Source organism: Oryctolagus cuniculus, chromosome 3 (assembly GCF_051225735.1).
Source record: "Oryctolagus cuniculus isolate XC-2025 breed Fujian yellow rabbit chromosome 3, ASM5122573v1, whole genome shotgun sequence".
Taxonomy (NCBI): Eukaryota; Metazoa; Chordata; class Mammalia; order Lagomorpha; family Leporidae; genus Oryctolagus; species Oryctolagus cuniculus.
Window position 1 is genome coordinate 53,700,140 of NC_142869.1, and position 20,680 is coordinate 53,720,819.

Below are 20,680 nucleotides of genomic sequence, written 5' to 3' on the forward strand. Positions count from 1 at the left end.
AGTTTAAATCACAATCCAACACAAACTACATGTGTAAACTATACATACATATATCACTTAAATTTCATAAAACAATATTGCAATTTTACATAATACTCGTTGATGTTTCCTATTTCATTTCATTCTGTTACTTTCAAAATTACTGATTGTGACATACTGTATCTGTTTCACAAAACACCAATGAGCTGTGGTGTCAAGTTAAAAATTCAACTCTCAGATTCCTTCATCCTTGTTACTCGAGTTACTATGTTTTTAAATAAGTAATCATGAATAATAACAAAGAGATACATACATTACCAATACATATATTTTACAGCCATCAACAAAAATGAAAAATGATACAGTTCAGAATTTCAGAAAATTGAATCTTGTATGAAGAGCAAAATATGAAACTATCCACACAACACATTGAGTAAATTTGGTCTAATAAAAGTGACTATCTTTAAACATAACACTTTCAAGTATTTTCCAACAGAAGACCCAACAGTTCTCCTCTTTTGTGATTACTCACACACACCTCATTCTTTTTGCAGTTCTCATGGAAAGGGACTAATTCTGAGCAATTCATCAATTAATTTAACTTTAATCATGAGCGACACTGTATCTAGAATAGTGGTAGGATGAATCTGAACACTCTCCTTGCTTTACATCCAGGACAACAGGAACATTGGGAAACACCATCCTTCAGTTATCAAAGAAGTTTTGTAGCCAATGTTACAAATATATGAAAAGTTACTTGTTTTTACTGTATTTGCCACCCAAATACAGGAAGAAAAGTATCTATTTTCAGTCATAAGGACAAACTTCCAAGAATTTCTGTCAAATAATCCCATCAAAAGTTCTGAACCAATTTTAAAGCCTGGGAATTGACCCAACTTTTTTTCTTGAAAATGCCCTCAAGCGTGTAATGCTACCCCAATGTAAACTTCTGTAACCAAGAGGGAGTGGGAAATGAGGGGCTGGGGTTTCCACCATCTAGTGAATCATACAAAGGAATTCTGCTCTGACCTCAAGCCAGCCATTGATTTACTTTATTCAAGTTGCATCTGGAGAACCATTTCAGGCTATTTATAAAGACATCCTTTTTTGATTATCACACTGTACAATTATCTACTTTATTTAGTTTCCCAGAACATCCAGCTAAAAAAAAAAAAAAAAAAAAAGTTTGTCCTCTAAAATTTTCTTAACAGGCACATACTAAACTGCATGCTTTGCCAATGTAAAGACTTTCATGTTAAATATAACTTATTTCAGTGAAGACTTTGGTGTTTAATTTTACAGGTGAGTTATGCTTCTCCCATTCGTTAAGTCTGGCAATGAAATCATAAACAGTTGTTCTTGATTATGATAGATCAGCTAGTGTTTAAGATGCCCTTACTGTGATCTATGTCTAATGCTACAGTGTTTTACACAGTACCATCCTTTAACTCTTTATAGCAATACCACAAGAGATGCTATTATTATTCACAATTTATACAGGTAAGGAAACTAATGCTTAGAGAAAAGAAGTAACTTGACCATGATCAGCCAGCTAGTAAATAAAGGAGTATGGACCTGAACCCAGGGGTGTCTACACCACTCTGCTGAGCTCTCAACTCAAGAAGGTATTTATCAGTCCCTCAGTAATGGCAACGGGGAAGGAAAAGCCAACTAGAAATCATTAAAAGAGAAAAATCTATGTTCAAGTAACCTTGTAACCAAAAAGCAGACAGGAAGAACAAAAGATTCAATCTGAGCAGGGAGATGAAACAGTATTAAGAGGTACTTTCAGAACAGATGGACATCTGGCCTACTGCATAACGCCAAGGAAAGTCACAGATGTGGTTATGAGAAACTGGAAGTAAAAATAATCAGTTTAAAGGTAAGTTGATGATGAACAGCTAAGTTCCTTGTCCAGGATTTCCACATAGGTCATGTTATATGTTTTCCCTGATTCGAAGTAATTAATAGAGTACCTGAAATGTAATGTATTGGACTAAAATAGACATTTTGAGAATCAATGATTGGTTATAGCCCTTGTCTCTTCCATTGAGGAAGTGGTTTTTTTTTTTTTTTCTCTCTTCATACTATTTATTGAATTCTTTTACTTAGAGTAAGGATAACTATATGATCATTCAGAATACTGAAAATAGATCACTGTAAAAATTGAGAATGGGAATTTGAAAGGGAGGGGGAAAAAGGGTCGGAGCATGGGCAGAAGGGAGGGTAGAGGAGAAGTGCCACTATGTTCCTAAATGTGTATATATGAAATACATGAAACTTGTGTAACTTAAATAAAATTTTTAAAAATGTAATTAAAAAAGCACTGTCCAACCAAGCCAAGCAAATGGAACTAAAACCAAGAAAAAAAAAAAAAACAACTCGCAGACTGCCACCATGGAGACAATCCAGACATCAAGAAGTTAGCAAGCCAGCTCAAGAAAACCTGTTATCATCATGTAAAACCAATTATTAGGCTGTACTACTTACTAACATATGGAAGATGTACAATACTAAATTTGTGCCTTTGAAATTTTTATAGGTTTTTTTTTTTTTTTTTGGTCTAAAAAGGAATCCAGAGTCATTAAGGAAACTAGCCTCTGCTATAGGTGAACGTCCGCTGAATGTCTGATTATTATCCAGGTTCTCAGACTCCCAGTCCTGAGATTTTTCTCTAGATCGGCTGCATCTCGTAACCTGATCCTGTAGGTAGCTTAACATTTCAACAATTGGGGCCGGCGCCGCGGCTCACTAGGCTAATCCTCCACCTAGCGGCGCCAGCACACCGGGTTCTAGTCCCGGTCGGGGCGCCGGATTCTGTCCCGGTTGCCCCTCTTCCAGGCCAGCTCTCTGCTGTGGCCCAGGAGTGCAGTGGAGGATGGCCCAGGTGCTTGGGCCCTGCACCCCATGGGAGACCAGGAAAAGCACCTGGCTCCTGGCTCCTGCCATCAGATCAGCGCGGTGCGCCGGCCGCAACACGCCGGCCGCGGCGGCCATTGGAGGGTGAACCAACGGCAAAGGAAGACCTTTCTCTCTGTCTCTCTCTCTCTCACTGTCCACTCTGCCTGTCAAAAAAAAAAAAACATTTCAACAATTGAACTGAAAGGCATATAGGGTTAAGCTGCTGCTTGGGATGCCCATAGCACATACTGGAGTACTGATTCAAGTCTCTGCTACTCTGCTTCTGATCTAGCTTCCTGCTAATATGCCTAGGAAGCAGCAGATGATGGCGCAAGTGCTTGAACTTCTGCCACCCCTATGGGGAGACCTGGATGGAATTCTGAGCTCCTAGCTTCATCCTGGCCAGCCCTGGGCTATTGCAACTGCTTGAGGAGTGAATCAGAGGAATGAACATCAATCAATCCATCTGTGGGAGGTGGGGGAGGGGGTCACTCTGCCTTTCAAATAAATTAAAAAAATACATCTTTTCTTAAAATGCATGTAAAATAATCAATGGTTACTGAAAGCCAAGTCTGTTAGGAAGAAAGGCATTCCCTTTGCTTTTTCTATCCCTGAGTTTTTCCTAAGATTTGAGGTTTTATAATTTACTTTAGGTCTCAGCAAACTTTTTCTGTAAAGTAAATATTTTAGGCCTAAGAACCATATGGTATGGCAAATACTCAATTCTCACTGCACAACTTTCCCAGATAACATGTAAACAATGGATGCTGCTGGATTCCAATAAAATTTTATTTACAAAAACAGACCAGAGATATATAGCTCAAAAGTCTTAGTAACTTTTATTATTGTTTTGTTATTGTTGTTGCTAATTTCCTAGTGTGCCTAATTTTTAAGTTAAACCTTATCATACAAATTAAATTCAAAAAGTTCATGGAAATGGAATTAAAAGATGAGTTTATTTTAACATAAGTTTTTAAATACATGAAGTTTTTTCCATAACATCCATCTTCCATGAACTTTTTATAGACTTGTCATGTACATGGGTTTCAAAATTTTGTTGTATAACGGTGACTTGATCAGCATAGCCCTGACTGTTAATGAACAACTTAATACATTATCCCTCTTAGTAGTTTTTTTGTCTGCTCTACTTAATATGACTGGTTTAATTCTGTAATTAATACACAGTTATTCTTAAGTGTTGAAATTTAACTGAAATGTGATCCCTGTTAAACATAAGAGTGGGAATAAGAGAGGGAAGAGATGTACAATTTGGGACATGCTCAGGCTGACTTGCCCCAAATGGTAGAGTTAGAAACATACCAGGGGACTCCAATTCAATCCCATCAAGGTGACATGTATCAATGCCATCTCACTAGTCCAAGTGATCAATTTCAGTTCACAATTGATCATAATGAAAGGACTAAGAGTCAAAGGGAGCACATAAACAAGACTAGTGTCTGCAAATACTAACCGATAGAATAAATAAAGGGGAGAGTGATCCAACATGGGAAGTGAGATACTCAGCAGACTCATAGAATGGTGGATGTCCTAAACAGCACTCTGGCCTCAGAATCAGCCCTAAAGGCATTCCGATCCGGCTGAAAAGCCCATGAGAGTATTTCAGGCATGGAAAGCCAAGACACTCTGGAAAAAAAAAAAAAAAAAAAACAAAACAACACCAAACAAACAAACACCTAAATGAAAGATCTCTGTGAGTGAGATCCCAGTGGAAAGAACAGGTCTTCAAAGAAGGAGGTACCTTTCTCTGAAGGGAGAAGAGAACCTCCACTTTGACTATGACCTTGTCTAAACAAGATAAGAGTTGGAGAACTCAAGGGGCTTCCATAGCCTTGGAAACTCATGACTGGAGCATAGGGAGATTACTGATGCCATAAACAAGAGTGTCAATTTGTAAAGTCAACAACAGGAGTCACTGTGCACTTACTCCTCATGTAGGATCTCTGTCCTTAGCATGCTGTACATTGAGACTTAATGCTATAACGAGTACTCAAACAGTATATTTCACTTTGTGTTTCTATGGGGGTGCAAACTGTTGAAAGCTTTACTTAATGTATACTAAGCTGATCTTCTGAAAAAAAAAAAAAAAAAAAGAAGAAGAAGAAGAAGAAGAAGAAATTATCAATTCCCAACTTGACTCTCACTGGGATTAAACATGACAATAGGTCTGATCTGATTTCATCATCATTTAAAAAATCATCTATTATTTTTCACTTTATGTTTCTGTGTGGGAGCAAACTGTTGAAATCTTTACTTAATGTATGCTAAACTGATCTTCTATAGATAAAGAGAATCGAAAATGAATCTTGATGTGAATGGAAGGGGAGAGGGAGTGGGAGAGGGGAGGGTTGCAGGTGGGAGGGACGTTATGGGGGGGAAGCCATTGTAATCCATAAGCTGTACTTTGGAAATTTATATTCATTAAATAAAAGTTAAAAAAAAATTTGTTGTATCAAAAAAAACTTATCTTTTAATTCCACTTCTCCATGAACTTTTTGAAGTACCATATATATATATATATATATATGGCAACCAATTTAATGATTCAGAGGATGTGGAATAGTGGACAATTCAACACAGGGTAGAGGTGCAAAAAGATCAGCATCTCTAAAGGAAAAGAATGTAGAATACGGAAAAGCATAATCCAAACTGTCTGTGCTTGAAATCATTTTTCCTTACAATGTTAATTTCATGAGAATTTTCAATATCAGAGAAGAGTATGAGATTTTCTGAATAGCCCAAAGAAGGGCAGGTTTGATAATAGTTAAAAAAAAAAAAAAACTCAGATTAAGAGCAGAGAAATTCAGAATCAAGACTCCCAGCTCCAGCTTCATCTTCCTACATAAACTCTGGCTCTTTAAGGTGCTGTTATCATTTATTTTTTTTTTTTTGAACATCATTGTTACTATAAAGTATTGATTTTCAAACACTGGTATCCATCAGAATTATCTTGTAGAGCTTGTTAACAAATGCAAGTACCCAGACCTAACCTAGACCCCCCTGAATCACAACCTTTACCTGTGGCAGACCCTGTCTCTGGTAAAGAAACTCACTGGAACATTTCTAACTGATACTGATTAAAAATAAAGTTTCCTAAATCAGATATCAATTAATACTAATCCTGGCAGAAAATGAGTTCTTTGGGAGAAAAGATAAATCTGTTTAAACTTGTAATTTCTTTATATTAGTAGGATTGTTCCATTTTTGCTCTCATCATCACAATATGTCTGTCTATTTTATCATGCACACATACTCAAACACATTGTTAACAAACTAGACTTCACATCCTTCCTCTTAAAAGTTGGTACAACTTCCTGTACATACTTGATCTGCATGGCGCATACTCAACAGTCTTTGCTCCATCTTGAAGAAAGCAGGTCCCCACAGGCTCTCTCTCTTGCTTCACCTCAGTCCTCCAGTGGTACAGAGGGGCACAGGCCTAAAATTAAAGGTTTAGTTCATGATATAAAAACTCTGAATAATCAGTGGTTCAAACCACCTATGGTAACTTAGAATATAGTATCACGTTCTAACCATTAATTAAAATTAATCAACTCTATCCTAGACCTTAAATTCCTTATCAGAGTAGCAGATGAAGATTTTAAAAGAAGTGGGCTGCTGTCATGGTACAGCAAGTTAAGCCACCACCTGTGATGCCAGCATCCATCATCGGAGCTCTGGTTTGAGTCCTGGCTGCTCAGCCTCCAATCCAATCCTGGCTAATGAGCCTGGGAAAAAAGCAGATAGCCCAAGTACTTGAGCCCCTACCACCCATGTGGGAGACCCAAATGGAGTTCTGAGCTCCTGGCTTCAGCCTGGACAGCCCATAATTGTAGCCATTTAGGGAGGTGAACCAACAAATGGAAGATCTCTCCCTCTCTTTCTCTCCCTCTTCCTCTCCATCACTCCCTCTTTCTCAGTCACTCTGCCTTTCAAATAAATAAATCCTTTTAAAAACAATTTTAGGGGCTGGCATTGTGGCATAGTGGTTATAGCTGCTGCTTGCAGTGCTGGCATCCCATACAGGCACCAGTTCGAGTCCCAGCTGTTCCACTTCCAATCAAGCCTCCTACTAATGGCCTGGGAAAGCAGTGGAATATGGCCCAAGTCCTTGTGTCCCTGCATCTATGTGGGAGACCCAGAAGAAGCTCCTGGTTCCTGACTTCAGATCAGCCCAGCTCCAGCAGTTGCAGGCATTTGGGGAGTGAACCAGCGGATAGAAGATCTCTCTCCCTCTCCCTCTCTGCCTCTTTCAAATAAATAAACAAATCTTTTAAAAATGATTTTAAAAGATGTATTTTCTCTTATTCTTCCAAAGCCTATCTATAGTCTATGTATATTTCAAAATAGAAACATTATTATTTCATATATATTTCTTGACACAACACACTACTTGAAGGTCACAGATTAAATCAATTTGTTTAAAATTTTGCTTGATTTCTAACAGACACACAAAAAATTGTGTGTATTTATGAGGTTCCATGTGATGCTTCCCATACACATTTAAACTGTGTAATGTTTAAATCAGAGTAAACACATCTATCTCCTCAAACATTTAACATTTATTTTGAGGGGAAAACATTCAAAATCCTCCTAGCTAAACAACAAATACAGTACATTATCATTATCTACAGTCACCTCACTGTGCAATAGAACACCAGACTATCCTACCCCTGTCCCACTACAACCTAATACCAATTAAATAACCTTTCTTTATCTCACCATCTCACTACAATCCCCAGTCTCTGGCAATCACCACTGTTCTCTCAACTCATATGAAATTGACTTCTTTAGATCCTACATATGAGTGAGAGCATGTGACACTGTACTTCTGCACCTGGCTTATTTCACTTAATAGAAGGGTCTACAGTTCCAGTCCTGTTGTCACAAATGACAACATTTCATGCTTTTGATGGCTGAATAGTATTCTATTATATATATTATATTATTGTTATATTATATATTATATTATATATTATATATTATTCTCTTTATTGTCATCAGTTGACAATTAGGTTGCTTCAATTTCTAGGCTATCATAAATAGAATCAAATTTTAAACTTAGTAATACTGATATACCCCTAAATTTAAAAAAATGTATCAAGAAGACAGTAAAATAATTAATGGTGCTGGGGTGGATACTTGGTGTAGTGGTTAAAATGCCACCTGGGATGCCTACAGGCCATATCAGATTGACTGGGTTTGAGTCCCAGCTCCACTTTCAGTTCCTGGTAATTCACACCCAAGGAATTAACATACTGTGGCCCAAGAGCTTGGATCCCTGCAACTTGTATGGGAGATCCAGAATGAATTCCTGGCTCCTGGAACACATCGGCCTAGCCCAGCCCCAGCTGTTGCAGGCATCTAGGGAATGAACTAGGGGGTGGAAGATATCTACCTATCCCCCACCCTTTCTGTGTTTCAAATAATAAAAAAAGTAAATAAATAAAATTTCAGAAAATAATTTGCAGCCATTATTTTATTTACTTTCCAAATAAACTGAATTTTTTGTTTACAGAGTTCTAGATTTCAATACTATATGGAAGTGGTGGAATAAAGTATTTCTTAATAACACAGCAATCTACCAAAACTGTAACAATTTAATTTACTGGTAACAGTTCAATGAAATTTCTGTAATATTTTTTGAAACAAAACACTCATATAAACAATGAGAAAGTGACACTGGATTATTTTATATTCATGGAAGGGGGAACAGTAGCCAATCGTTGGAACTTCCCTATACGTATTCAATGCTCCAGAGTAGATGATTTGTTCCTTCTGCTTACTTCTGTTTATTTATACATCTTCCTGCCTAGAATGCCCCTACAATGAACCCCATCCTTTATCTCCAATTGCTAAAATTAGGCACAACCTTTAAATCCCTGCTGAAACTTCATCTCCTAACAAAGTTTCTAATGCCCCATAATCAGATGAAAGGTAGATAATATAAATGCCTAGCAGGTAATTAAAATAGGGAAGAGCTCTCTGAGGAAATGAAAGTAAAGGCGAAATCCAAACTTCAAAGGAGCAGTCAGCAATACAGGAGAAAACCCAGGAAAGTACTGTATCACAGAAACCAAGAGAAGAAAGGTGTCTGTAAAAAGGGGGAGGATTGAGTGATCTTGTTGAATGGTGTTGAGAGGGCAAGAAAGAGAAGAGTAAGTACCAAACAAAACGAAACATCACAGATATATACACAGGAGTCCAAAAAAGCTCACGGAAAATGTGTATTATAAGAAACTACATATTCTCCATGAACTTGGCTGGACAGAAACAAACTGATGGGAACAATCAAGTGGGGCAGGAAAAACCAACAATGTAGGAATGAATAGAAAGAAACAGAAGCCCAAGAAGGGAAAGAGACTTAGCATTCTTAGATGGGACAGCCCCTAATCAGAGTTATCCCTATCTTACTTTATTATACCCTGCACCCTTAAGCATACTGAATTTTACTTCCAGCTTAAAATCATAACACTCCCTGTGTCTCCAGATAAATTGACTGTGAGTAAATATTCAAGACTTACCAAAATTTTGTCCTGTTTTGACCTGACAGATGCCCCAAACCACTGGTGTGACTTAAACTCCAATGGGTCATCCTTGGCATAATTTCTATTGCCTAAAAAAGAATATTGTGAGGGGTGAAAAACAAAATTTAGTGTTCTTAGTAAAAGTGAGCTTATTTCTATCCAGCCAAGTTTAGAAATAGCATACTTTGACTAATGAAATACTACATTAGTTATCTATCTCATATAATTTATATATACTAGGAACTGTCAACTGATCATAAAAATGTAATACATAATAGCTTAAAAGTGTCTCAAGGTTGTTAGCACCATCAACGGTCATAGTACAGATACGAAAAAGTAACCATAATAATTTTTCTAATTGCTAAATTATTAGCTAACCATAAAGCTCAAACTTACAATCATCAATCATATTCCCAGAAGGTCTTTCCATGGCATAAAGAAATTTATGAACATTAAGGGATATGGAACATTTTATGTATAACAAAGGCAATAAAGATAAGACTAAGACATGTGCTAATTACATTATAATACAAGAGTCAAAATCCAAGACATGAGTTGGCAGCAGGAAAAAGAATGTTCATCTAAACATTTACTTTTTAGCCCCAGCTACTGAGAAGATGACCCCAATGTGCCAGGCACTCATGTAAAACACCGCAGATCTTTTTTTTTAAATAGTTAAAATCTGTTCCATGATCTGATCAGGAGGAAATTACAGAAATAGTTGCACAAAGTAGTTAGAAAGGAAGCCCTATTTTTTAAAGTCCAGTTGTTACTCTTAAAATCTATTTAAAATAATAATTTTTATTAACATATTTTAATAACTATGTTGGACAATACAGCAGATAAATATTGATTTTACAAATGTTAGCCAACACGTAAATACCACCAAAAAGCTTTCGATCATTTCCTTGGGGAAAGGTATTTGCTCGGAATGCCCACATCCCATATCAGAGGTCCTGGGTGGAAGTCCCAGCTCCATTTCTGTTTCTGGCTCCCTGTTAATGTACATCCTTGGAGAAAGCAGAAGATGGCTCAAGTCCTTGGGTCTCTACCATTCATTTAAGAGATCTGGATTGAGTACCTGTGCTGTCTTACAGTTCCTATACTCTCACAGTTGTGTTAAAACAATGTAACTAATTCTTGCTCATAAAGGTAAGAACAGAAGTAGCACACTTCATTTCCAGTTCAAGTACAGTTAACAGTGCAAATCAGAGACAGGGAATTTAGCGTAGCAGCTTAAACTGCTGCTTGGGATGCCACTATCCCATATCAGAGTGCTAGGTTTGAGTCCTGTTACTCTGTTCTGATCCAGCTTCCTCCTAATGTGCATCCTGGGAGACAAAAGATGATAGCTTGAATGCTTTGGTTCCTGCCACCTACACAGACCATATGGGGCTCTGGGATCCTAGTTTCAGCCTGGTCCAGCCCTGGCTGTTTTGGGCAAGTGGGAAGTAAACCAGTGAATGGAAGATTGATGTCTGTCTCCTACCTCTCAAAAAATATAAATAAATGAATGTTTTTATAAAAAGATGGATATGAGGTCTCTGTTTCCCGTCTCCCATCACTGAGGCCATGAGAACAGTGGAGCTCCTACATGGAAGTATTCTCAGCCCAAAGCTCTAAGCCACCAGACACAAATGACCCATACTGGACAGCACCAGGAAGAAGACATTATCTCTTAATGGATGATAAAATCATGCCATTACTGAAATACATTCTTGCATGTCTTAATACATATTCTAAAAACATAATATAATTTCAAAAAGGGCCTGACCTACAACCATAAAAACGTTTAGCCCTTAGAAGAATTGGATTCCGCTGATAGCTGTGCAAGGATTTTAAGCACAAAATTTATAGCTCTAAGTTCCTTGGGTTTTTTTTTTACTCCACTGTTTCTCTTGCTGTTACTGGCTTTTCTCTTCTATTCTCTTTGGTAAAGCAAAATAAGATATTTTCTCCCTAACATTACTGATATAGAAGAAATATAGGATGACTATGAAAAGAAACAGCTGCTGCTTGGAAAGATTTGTCTCAACTCACCATCCCTGGAGACTATAAGCATCAAGACAAACTCAGGTCATCTTCATCAGTTCAAAAAGGGAACTGAAGTTCAGCGGATTAAGCCATGAGTCCAAGTCACCCTACTTCTGACCTAGCTCCCTAAAAATGCATCCTGGGAGATGGCAGATGATAACTCAAGTGTTTGGATCCCTGCAACCACATAGAAGACCTGGACTGAGTTCTGCTCTCCTTGCTTCAGCCTTGTCCAGCCCTGATTGTTATAGAAATTTGGGGAATGAATCACTGGATAGAAGATCTCTCTCCCTCTCTCTCTTCCTCTCCCTCTCCCACTCCCACTTCCACCCCCTCTCCCTCTCCCTCTCCTCCTCACCCCCCCTTCAAATAAAATAGAAAATTTTTTTAACGTAGCATTCTCCCAACTTGTATCTCCTGTCTCTACTTTCATTTAAAGCACAGCCTTCTCAGCAAAATGCAAACCTAAAGACATCCAAGCAGAAGCAAAGCTTTTCTGTATTAGAGAATATCACTGGTTGAATAGAGTGCCACATCAGAGACATTCAAATTAAAGTTCTGGATAGGGGCCGGCACTGTGGTACAGTGGGTTAATCCTCCCCCTGCAGCACCGGCATCCCATATGGGCACTGGTTCTGGTCCCGGCTGCTCCTCTTCCCATCCAGCTCTCTGTTATGGCCTGGGAAAGCAATAGAAGATGGCCCAAGATCTTGGGACCCTGCACCCATGTGGAAGACCCGGAAGAAGCGCCTGGCTCCTGGCTGCGGCCATTTGGGGAGTGAACCAGCAGATGGAAGACTTTTCTCTCTGTCTCTCCCTCTCACTGTCTGTAACTCTACCTCTCAAATAAATAAATAAATAAAATCTGTAAAAAAAAAAAGTTCTATTTTCTCAAATTTTAAAACTCCCAATAACTAATACAAAATGATACAGTGGTACAGACCCAACATAGCTATACCCTTGCCAACACAAGTGTTCCTGCCTACAAGACATCTGGAGAAACTCCTCAAAAATACTAATATCAAAGCAAAAAAAAATGCTGCAGATTGTTCTAGATTAAAACAGAATGAGTCATAGCAAACAAACTGAAAAACATCATACTTAGTGAAATAAGCCAGTCCCAAAAGGACAAATACCATATGCTCTCCCTGATCTGTAAAAACTAATAGAGCACCTAAAAGGTAATCTATTGAAGGGAAACTGACACCTTGAGATGCAGTGACTTTGAATAGCTTTTGTCTCAACTGTTGAGGAACAGTTTTTTTTTTCATACTATTTATTGAACTCTTTACTTAACATAATCATATGTGTATAAAGTTAACTGAAAATAGATCTTAGTAAAAAATAAGAAGTGGAATAGTAGAGGAAGGAGGAAAAGGGGTAGAAGTATGGGTAGGAGGTTGGGTATGGTGGGAAGAATCACCATGTTCCTAAAGTTATATTTATGGAATGCATGAAGTTTGTATTCCTTAAATAAAAGGTTTCTGTGGGGGAAAAAAAAGAGAATGATTCATAGCAAACAAATCTGAGACATGATTCTTGATTGAGCTTTCTATCTTAAACAATTTTTAAAGGTATAAAAGACTTTATTAGAATAACTGTGGAAATGCAAATATTAACTGTAGAGTATATAATGGTATTGTAATAATGACATATTTCTAATGTGTGATGATGACAGTAAGGGAATGTGATAGCTTTTAGGGGATATGTGCTCAAGTTAAACGGGTCTTCAAAAGTTCATAGAAAATACATTTTATGATAAACTATGCATGGATTTCAAAGATTTTTGTACCAAAAAACTTCTTTTAATTTTATCACAAATTTTCTGAAATACCCTTGCATTTAGAAGGAAAAGTGCTTCAATGTTTATGACAATGAGTGAAGCTAGGTGAAGTGTATATTCCCATCCACTGCATTATTGTTTCAAGTTTTCTATTGGTTTGAAAATTTTACAAGTACAGTAGTCAACAAGTACATTTGTACTACAATGTCAGCAAGATACCTTAAATTGTTTTATTTAAACTCTTCAATATGTTGACTCTGATTATAAAAGTCTTTAAAGATGCTCTAAATACCATAACCACAACATAAATAAAATGATTTCTGCTAACATTTTGCTGTCTGTTCTAAGGATTTGCTTCATATATATGTGCATATCCTTTTATATGTAACACATATATTTGATGCCAATATTTATAACACTAAATTAATATCTATAAATCTTTGTAGCTTTTTCACCCTAAACAAAATGTCAATAATAACAGATCTATAATATAATCTTCTTGTGACACAGCATCCCATTTTACAGCCATTTAATGATTTACTGAATCAATTCCCTTTAGCTTCAAGTTTAGGAATATTTTTATTTTAAGAGATCTATATGGGGGCCAGAGCTGTGGCACAGAGGGTAAAGCTACCACCTGCAATACTGGCATTCCATACAGGTGCTGGTTCTAGTCCCAGCTGCTCCACGTTTGATCTAGCTCCCTGCTAATGTGGCTGGGAAAGCAGTGGAGAACAGCCCAAGTGCTTGGGCCCCTGCACCTGTACGAGAGGCCCAGAGGAAGCTCCCGGCTCCTAGCTTCGGGTCAGCCCAGCTCTGGCCGCTGCAGCCATTTTGGTAATGAACCAGTGGATGGACGATTTTCTCTCTCATTTTTCTCTCTCTCTCTTTCTCTGCCTCTGCCTTTGCCTTTCAAATAAATAAATCATTAAAAAACAAAAAAAAGAGACATATATCCCCTCAAAGTTGTATCTACTTCTTTCTTCAACATATACAAGAATCTTGGCATACTGTTTTGTTTGGGTCTGAAACACAACCTCATTGCTAAGCTAAACTCATAAATCCTCTAGAATATGGTATGTAATACAGAATTTTATTATAATGGGTAACTTTCTATCAAGGTTCCACAATATACTTCTTTTTATACCTAAGAGTTCCTTATTGTCAGTCCCCAGTCTCTGAAACAAGTCCTGCTCATTCCCACCAGCAACCCTTGTACCCAAAGCCCTGTTGGTTGGAAAACTTTATTTCTTTCATTCTGGATTCAATGCTACCTGAAAATCCAATTGTAGGTATCTATTCAGAACCCTAATGCATGATGAAGTGCAATCTGTCCCTTTAGGAAATACTTGTCTAACACAAGAGACACTTTTAAAAACAAGTCATTGTGATGGTAGAATGGCAGAGGAATATATCAAGAATCATGGGAAAATGGCGACACAATACAAGCAGTGACATATTTCCTAGCCAAAGAAATGCACAAATAAATGAAAGCTTCGATGATAAGCCTGGATTCTTTAGGAAACTGTGAGTTGTTCATTGACTAGAGAGAAAAGTCTACAGAGTTGTCAGGGACCTTCATGTCATTCTAAGAATGTCTATCATGGGATTTTTGAGTTGCCAGCTTTGCTAAGCAATTTTTCTTCAATTGTTATATGCCTTAAAAATGAAGAGGAGGCTCTCTGTAAAACGTTATTCAATTATCTTCCTATAATTTTAAAAAAATGTTTCCATAAATATTTTTCTCAGCAAACATCATTTTCTCTAAATTTATATATGGCGACACAAGATGCTGCAGTGAGTCAGCAAGTGGCGAACGCTTCTCACAGCTATCACATTCTGTTTCCTATGTTTGAAAGTATTAAAATGAAACCTTGCCACAAGAATGATGGATGTCTGTCTTGTGAACATCACGCTTCGGTTAAGCCAGGAAGGATCATGGGAAACAAGTGCAAATATTATAGATCTTTGTGCTTTCATGTTCATCACTAAGTACTGCAGAGCACAACAACCCACAGTTCTCTCCATATGTAAAGCCATTTACCAACAGCACTTAATGAAAATGAGAGCAAAAATGTGAAAAAGCATCAGACATTGTGGCTCTTTTTGAAGAAACAGTAAAATTGAAAAATTTGAAAATGGTGCTAATAAGAATGCACATTAGAGCAAAGGACAGACTTTTTCAATAAACATGTTGGAAAAATTAGATATTCATATGCAGAAGACTGAAACTGGAACCTTTATCTATCATCATGTAAAAATGCGACTCCAGCTGGACCAGAGTCCTAAATGTTAACATCGTGAAACTGTGAAATTGCCAGGAAAAAAAAAAAATAGAGGAAATGCTTCAGGACATTGGAATGGGCAATATTTTTTTGGATTATACCTCAAAAGCAAAGGAAACAAAGAATAAATAAACAAATGGGATGTTAGCAAACTAAAGAGCTTCACAGAAAGGAAACAATCAACAGAGTGAAGAGACAATCAACAGAATAGGAGAATGTATCTGCAACTTACACAACTGACAAAGGGTTAATACTAGAATATAGGAAACTCAACTTAATATAAAAAGTCAGATAACTGGGGATGGCATTTTACCATAGCAGGTAAAATCCCTGCCTACAAAATCGGCACCCCATATAGGCGCCAGTTCATGTCTCAACTTCTGATCCAGCTCCCTGCAAATGGCTTGGGAAAAGTAGCCGAAGAGGGTCCGGGTATTTGGGCCCCTGCACCTATGTGGGAAACCTGGAAGAAGCTCCTGTCTCCTGATTTTGGCCTAGCTCCGCCCTGGCAGTTAAAGCCACTTGGGAAGTGAACCAATGGATGGAAGATCAACCTCCCTCTCTCTCCCTCTTTCTCCAACTCCAACTTTCAAATAAATAATTCTTTTTTTAAAAAAGCCAAATAACTAAATTTAAAAATGTGCTGTATATCTAAACAGACATTTCTCAAAGGAATACATACAAGTGACCAACAAGTTCAAGAAAAAAATGTTCAACAGCACTAGTCATCAGGAAAGTACAAATAAAAACTACAATGAGATATCACCTCAGTCCAGTTAGACTGACTTTTACCAAAACCACAAAAGATAAAAAGTGTTGGCCGGTGCTGTGGCTCAATAGGCTAATCCTCCACCTAGCGGCGCTGGCACACCGGGTTCTAGTCCCGGTCAGGGCGCCGGATTCTGTCCCGGTTGCCCCTCTTCCAGGCCAGCTCTCTGCTGTGGCCCGGGAAGGCAGTGGAGGATGGCCCAAGTGCTTGGGCCCTGCACCCCATGGGAGACCAGGAAAAGCACCTGGCTCCTGCCTTGGGATCAGCACAGTGCGCTGGCCGCAGCGCACCAGCCATGGCGGCCATTGGAAGGTGAACCAACGGCAAAAGGAAGACCTTTCTCTCTGTCTCTCTCTCTCACTGTCCACTCTGACTGTCAAAAAAAAAAAAAAAAAAAAAGTGTTGATGAGGGGCCGACGCCATGGTACAGTAGGTTAATCCTCCGCCTGCAGTGCTGGCATCCCATATGGGCATCCAGTTCTAGTCCTAGCTGCTCCTCTTCCGATCCAGCTCTCTGCTATGGCCTGAGAAAGCAGTAGAAGATGGCCCAGGTCCTTGGGCCTCTGCACTCATGTGGGAGACCCGGAGGAGGTTCCTGGCTCCTGGCTTTGGATAGGCGCAGCTCCGGCCGTTGTAGCCAATTGGGGAGTAAACCAGCAGATGGGAGACTTCTCTGTCTCTACCTCTCTATGTAACTCTGTCTTTCAAATAAAAATAAATCTTTAAAAAAGAATCTTTAAAACAAAAAGTGTTGATGAGGATGAGGAGAAAAGACAACCTTTGCACACTGTTGGTGGAATGTAAGTTAGTACAGGGATCTGTGGAAAACAGTATTCAAGTTCCTCAAAAACTGAAAAGGAAAACTACCATGCAATCTAGTAATGCCAACACTAGGTATATATCCAAGGGAAATGAAATCAGTCTGTCGAAGAGACATCTGCGATCCTGTGTTTGCTGAAGCACTGTTCACAATAGTCAAGAAATGGGACAATCGATATGCCCATCCACTGATAAATGAAGAACGTGGTTCATATACAGAATGCAATACTATTCCACCAAAAATGGAAGAAATCTTGTCACCCGTAACAACATGGATGCCACTGGAGGTCATAATGTTAAGTGAAATGAGCCACACACAGAAAGAACATAGAACTACATGATCTCACTCATGTGGAATATAAAAGTCGAAGTCATAGACATTAAAAATATAATGGTGGCTGCCCCAGGGGCTGCGGAAAGAAAGGAAAGTGGAGTATAAAATGGCTATTAAGTTACAGTTAGAGAAAGAAGTTCCAATGTTTTACTATACAGTAAGGTAACTGTAGTGAATGATAATGTATATTTCTCTAAAAATAAAACTAGAAAAAAAGGAATTCAAATGTGTTTACTGTAAAAAAAAATTAAATGCCTTAGGAGATAGATATGATGACTCTGACTGGACATTACATAATACATACATGTATCAAAATGACATGGTATTCCATAAATATGTACAGGTTTTATGTGTCCATTAAAAATTGTTTTTAAAGTGGTCGGCATTGTGGCCCAGTGACCTGACACTTGTGATGCCAGCGTCCCATATCAGAGCTCTAATGCACCTGGGAAAGCAGCAGATGATGGCCCACGTACTTGAACCCCTGCTACCTACATGGGAGACCAAGATGGAGTTAGTGACTCCTTGCTTTTGCCTGGCCACCTCAGCCACTGTGGCCATTTGGGTTCACTCACTCTCTCTCAGTTTGCCTTCCAAATAAATCCTTAAATGAATAAATATTTTTAAAAAAATAAAAGAAAAATTTAATTTGAAAAGTATATTTGGAGTCTTACTAAAACTTAAGATTTGCTTGAAAACAATAGCCATGTCTGAAAGTACTATGATTCATTTTTTTTCCTACTACATTACTACTCAAAGTTAGGATTAGATAGAATGTATTGGATGCATGGGCATCAAAACTTGGTCAGTAATCTTAAAAAGCTACCATCCACTGCTCCGAATGCTTCTAGCTTCACCACAGTCACAATCTTTTTTTTATGCTTTTTTTTGTTTATTTTTTGAAATTTTTTACGTTATACAGGTTTCACATATCTCACATATACAGGTTTGGGAGAGTCACAATCTTATATCAGCATCTTGGTAACCGGCACGCTCAAGAGGAAGCTTTCCTTTACAAATCAGAATTTTTCCCAGACACTAAGCCTTAAAATACGCAATTCAATATCATTGAGAAGTTTCACTTAGAGGAAGTACACGCAGAGGTGGGTGTGGAGAGGAAAAGGAAAGTCTGCTTTCTAAACAAACTGACCAGAAGTCCATTCACGACCTGGATGAAACTGGCAGCTATTCTGGGGCACATGAATGAAGCAAATATTTGAGTCACAGCCCTGAGGTCACCATTTTGGGTGATGCTGGAATTCGCCAAACAGCAAGGATTATGCTTCTGACCTTGAAAAGGAAACAGGACACAGAAAACTGGAGATATTCCAGTGCTGAAAGCCATGCTTCCCCAGGCAACAGCCAAGAACATAGATTTCTGTCATAAAACACACAGGAAAAGCAGCTCTGATCACCCGGCTAAAGGAAAAGGGGAAAACAGTATCTCACACTATGTTACAAATGAGAAGAAATTGTCCTGTGTGATGTATACTAAGACAAGACTCCGAACTATCACTTTCAAAAATATAGAGGAAAATACTGATGGAAAACTTCAAGGTGATTAGTAAGCCAATCACGTGAAACTTGAAAATTTAATGTGTATTTGCCAGGTTTTGAAATCTGTAATAAGCTTTTTTATCATGTTCCCATAATTAAACACTTAAGGGCAGAAGTAAATGGCAGATTGTCATAACTATTTTTAAGGTTTATTTTTTATTTATTTGAAAGTTACAGAGAGAAAGAGAAAATCTTCAATCCGCTGGTTCATTCCCCAAATGGCCACAACAGCCAGGGCTGCACCAGGCCAAAGCCAGTAGCTTCATTTTGGTCTCCCATGTGGGTCCAAGGGCACAAGCACTTGGATCACCTTCTGCTGCTTTCCCAGGTGCATTAGCAGGGAGCTGGATGGGAAGTAGAGCAGCCAGGACTGGAATCAGTGTCCAAATGTGATTCCATCTTCTCAGGTGGTAACTTAACCTCCTACGCTATAATGCAAGCCCTGATTTGTAACTTTATACTCTGCTCTCATTTGTGGGTCACTTTTCTCTTTTCCTTGGTATTTCAAAAGAAACAGTCAATCTCTCAGCATTGGAAAATTGGAACATTGGAAAATAAAGACACAGTTTGCCACCCAAAAGCTAAATTTTTTGTTTCTTGTTTTCATGTCTAAAGAATATACTTCGGAAAAATAAGATTATGCCACCTTTTTATAAAATATTTATTTACTTATTTAAAAGGCAGAGTAAGAGAGAGAGGGAGTGACAGAGAGATCTTTCATTCGTTGGTTCACTCCTCAAGTGGTTGCCACAGCCAGAGCTGCACCAAAGCTAGGAGCCAGGAACTCCATCCTACATGGGCGGCAGGGACCCAAGCAATTGCGCCACCTTCCACTGCCTTTCCAGGGATATTAGCAGGAAGTTGAATCAGAAGTGGAGCAGCAGGACTCCAACTGGTGCTCTGATACTGGATGCTGGCACGGCAAGCAGCAGCTTACCCTGCTGTACCACGACTGGCCAGTCTCTACATCACTTTCTTTGGAAAAGCCAAAGTGAAGAACAATGCAAAAGCATTACAATAACTTTCATTTGTAAATGTGGTTGTAGTCATTTGGCTCCCATTCATTACTATGACTTCTAAGAATAATGAAATGATTTAGGCCCTTAGAGAATTCTATTTTTGGTTTAAAAAAAAAAGGCTATTAAAAGGGGAGAGGGAGTGGGAAAGGGGAGGGTAGTGGTTGGGAGGGACGGTATGTGGGGGAAGCCATTGTAATGCATAAATCGTACTTTGGAAATTTATATTCATTAAATAAAAGTTAAAAAAAAAAAGGCTATTAAAACAATGCCACCTCATATTCACACTTGCATAAAATTGACAATTTGCAGTGTTTTATCTCAAGCATCACTGCTGCCCTAACAAATTTGCTTGAAAGAAAAACTTCCCTATAGAACTTCTTCATTTATATAAAAATTGACAAGTCAAAGGACTCCGTTGATCATCTATTAAATAGATAAATTATGGATATTTTCTATGTCTATATCTAGAAATACAGCAGTAAATAAGACAAATTTGCTTTTGTTACTGTATTCATAAAATCATTGCCTGTGACAATGTCTTAAAGTGTTCCTCCCATAGTTTCTTTTTTTTTTTTTTTTGAAGATTTATGTATTTATTTGAAAGTCAGAGTTACACAGAGAGAAGAGAGGCACAGAGAGAGAGAGAGAGAGAGAT

At 38.1% G+C, this 20,680-nt stretch overlaps 1 protein-coding gene across 5 annotated transcripts in view; it reads right to left on the minus strand.

Moving 5' to 3' along the window:
* The window catches only part of ITGAV (integrin subunit alpha V), a 135,495-nt gene that overhangs the window by 53,968 nt on the left and 60,847 nt on the right, over positions 1-20,680 (minus strand). For all 5 annotated transcript variants that reach the window (XM_089329030.1, XM_089329032.1, XM_002712329.5 and 2 more), the window contains 2 exons: positions 9,423-9,514; positions 6,223-6,337 (listed from right to left, as the gene is read on the minus strand). In XM_089329030.1, the coding sequence (XP_089185156.1) occupies positions 6,223-6,337; positions 9,423-9,514 (207 nt within the window). The remainder of the gene's footprint in view (positions 1-6,222; positions 6,338-9,422; positions 9,515-20,680) is intronic.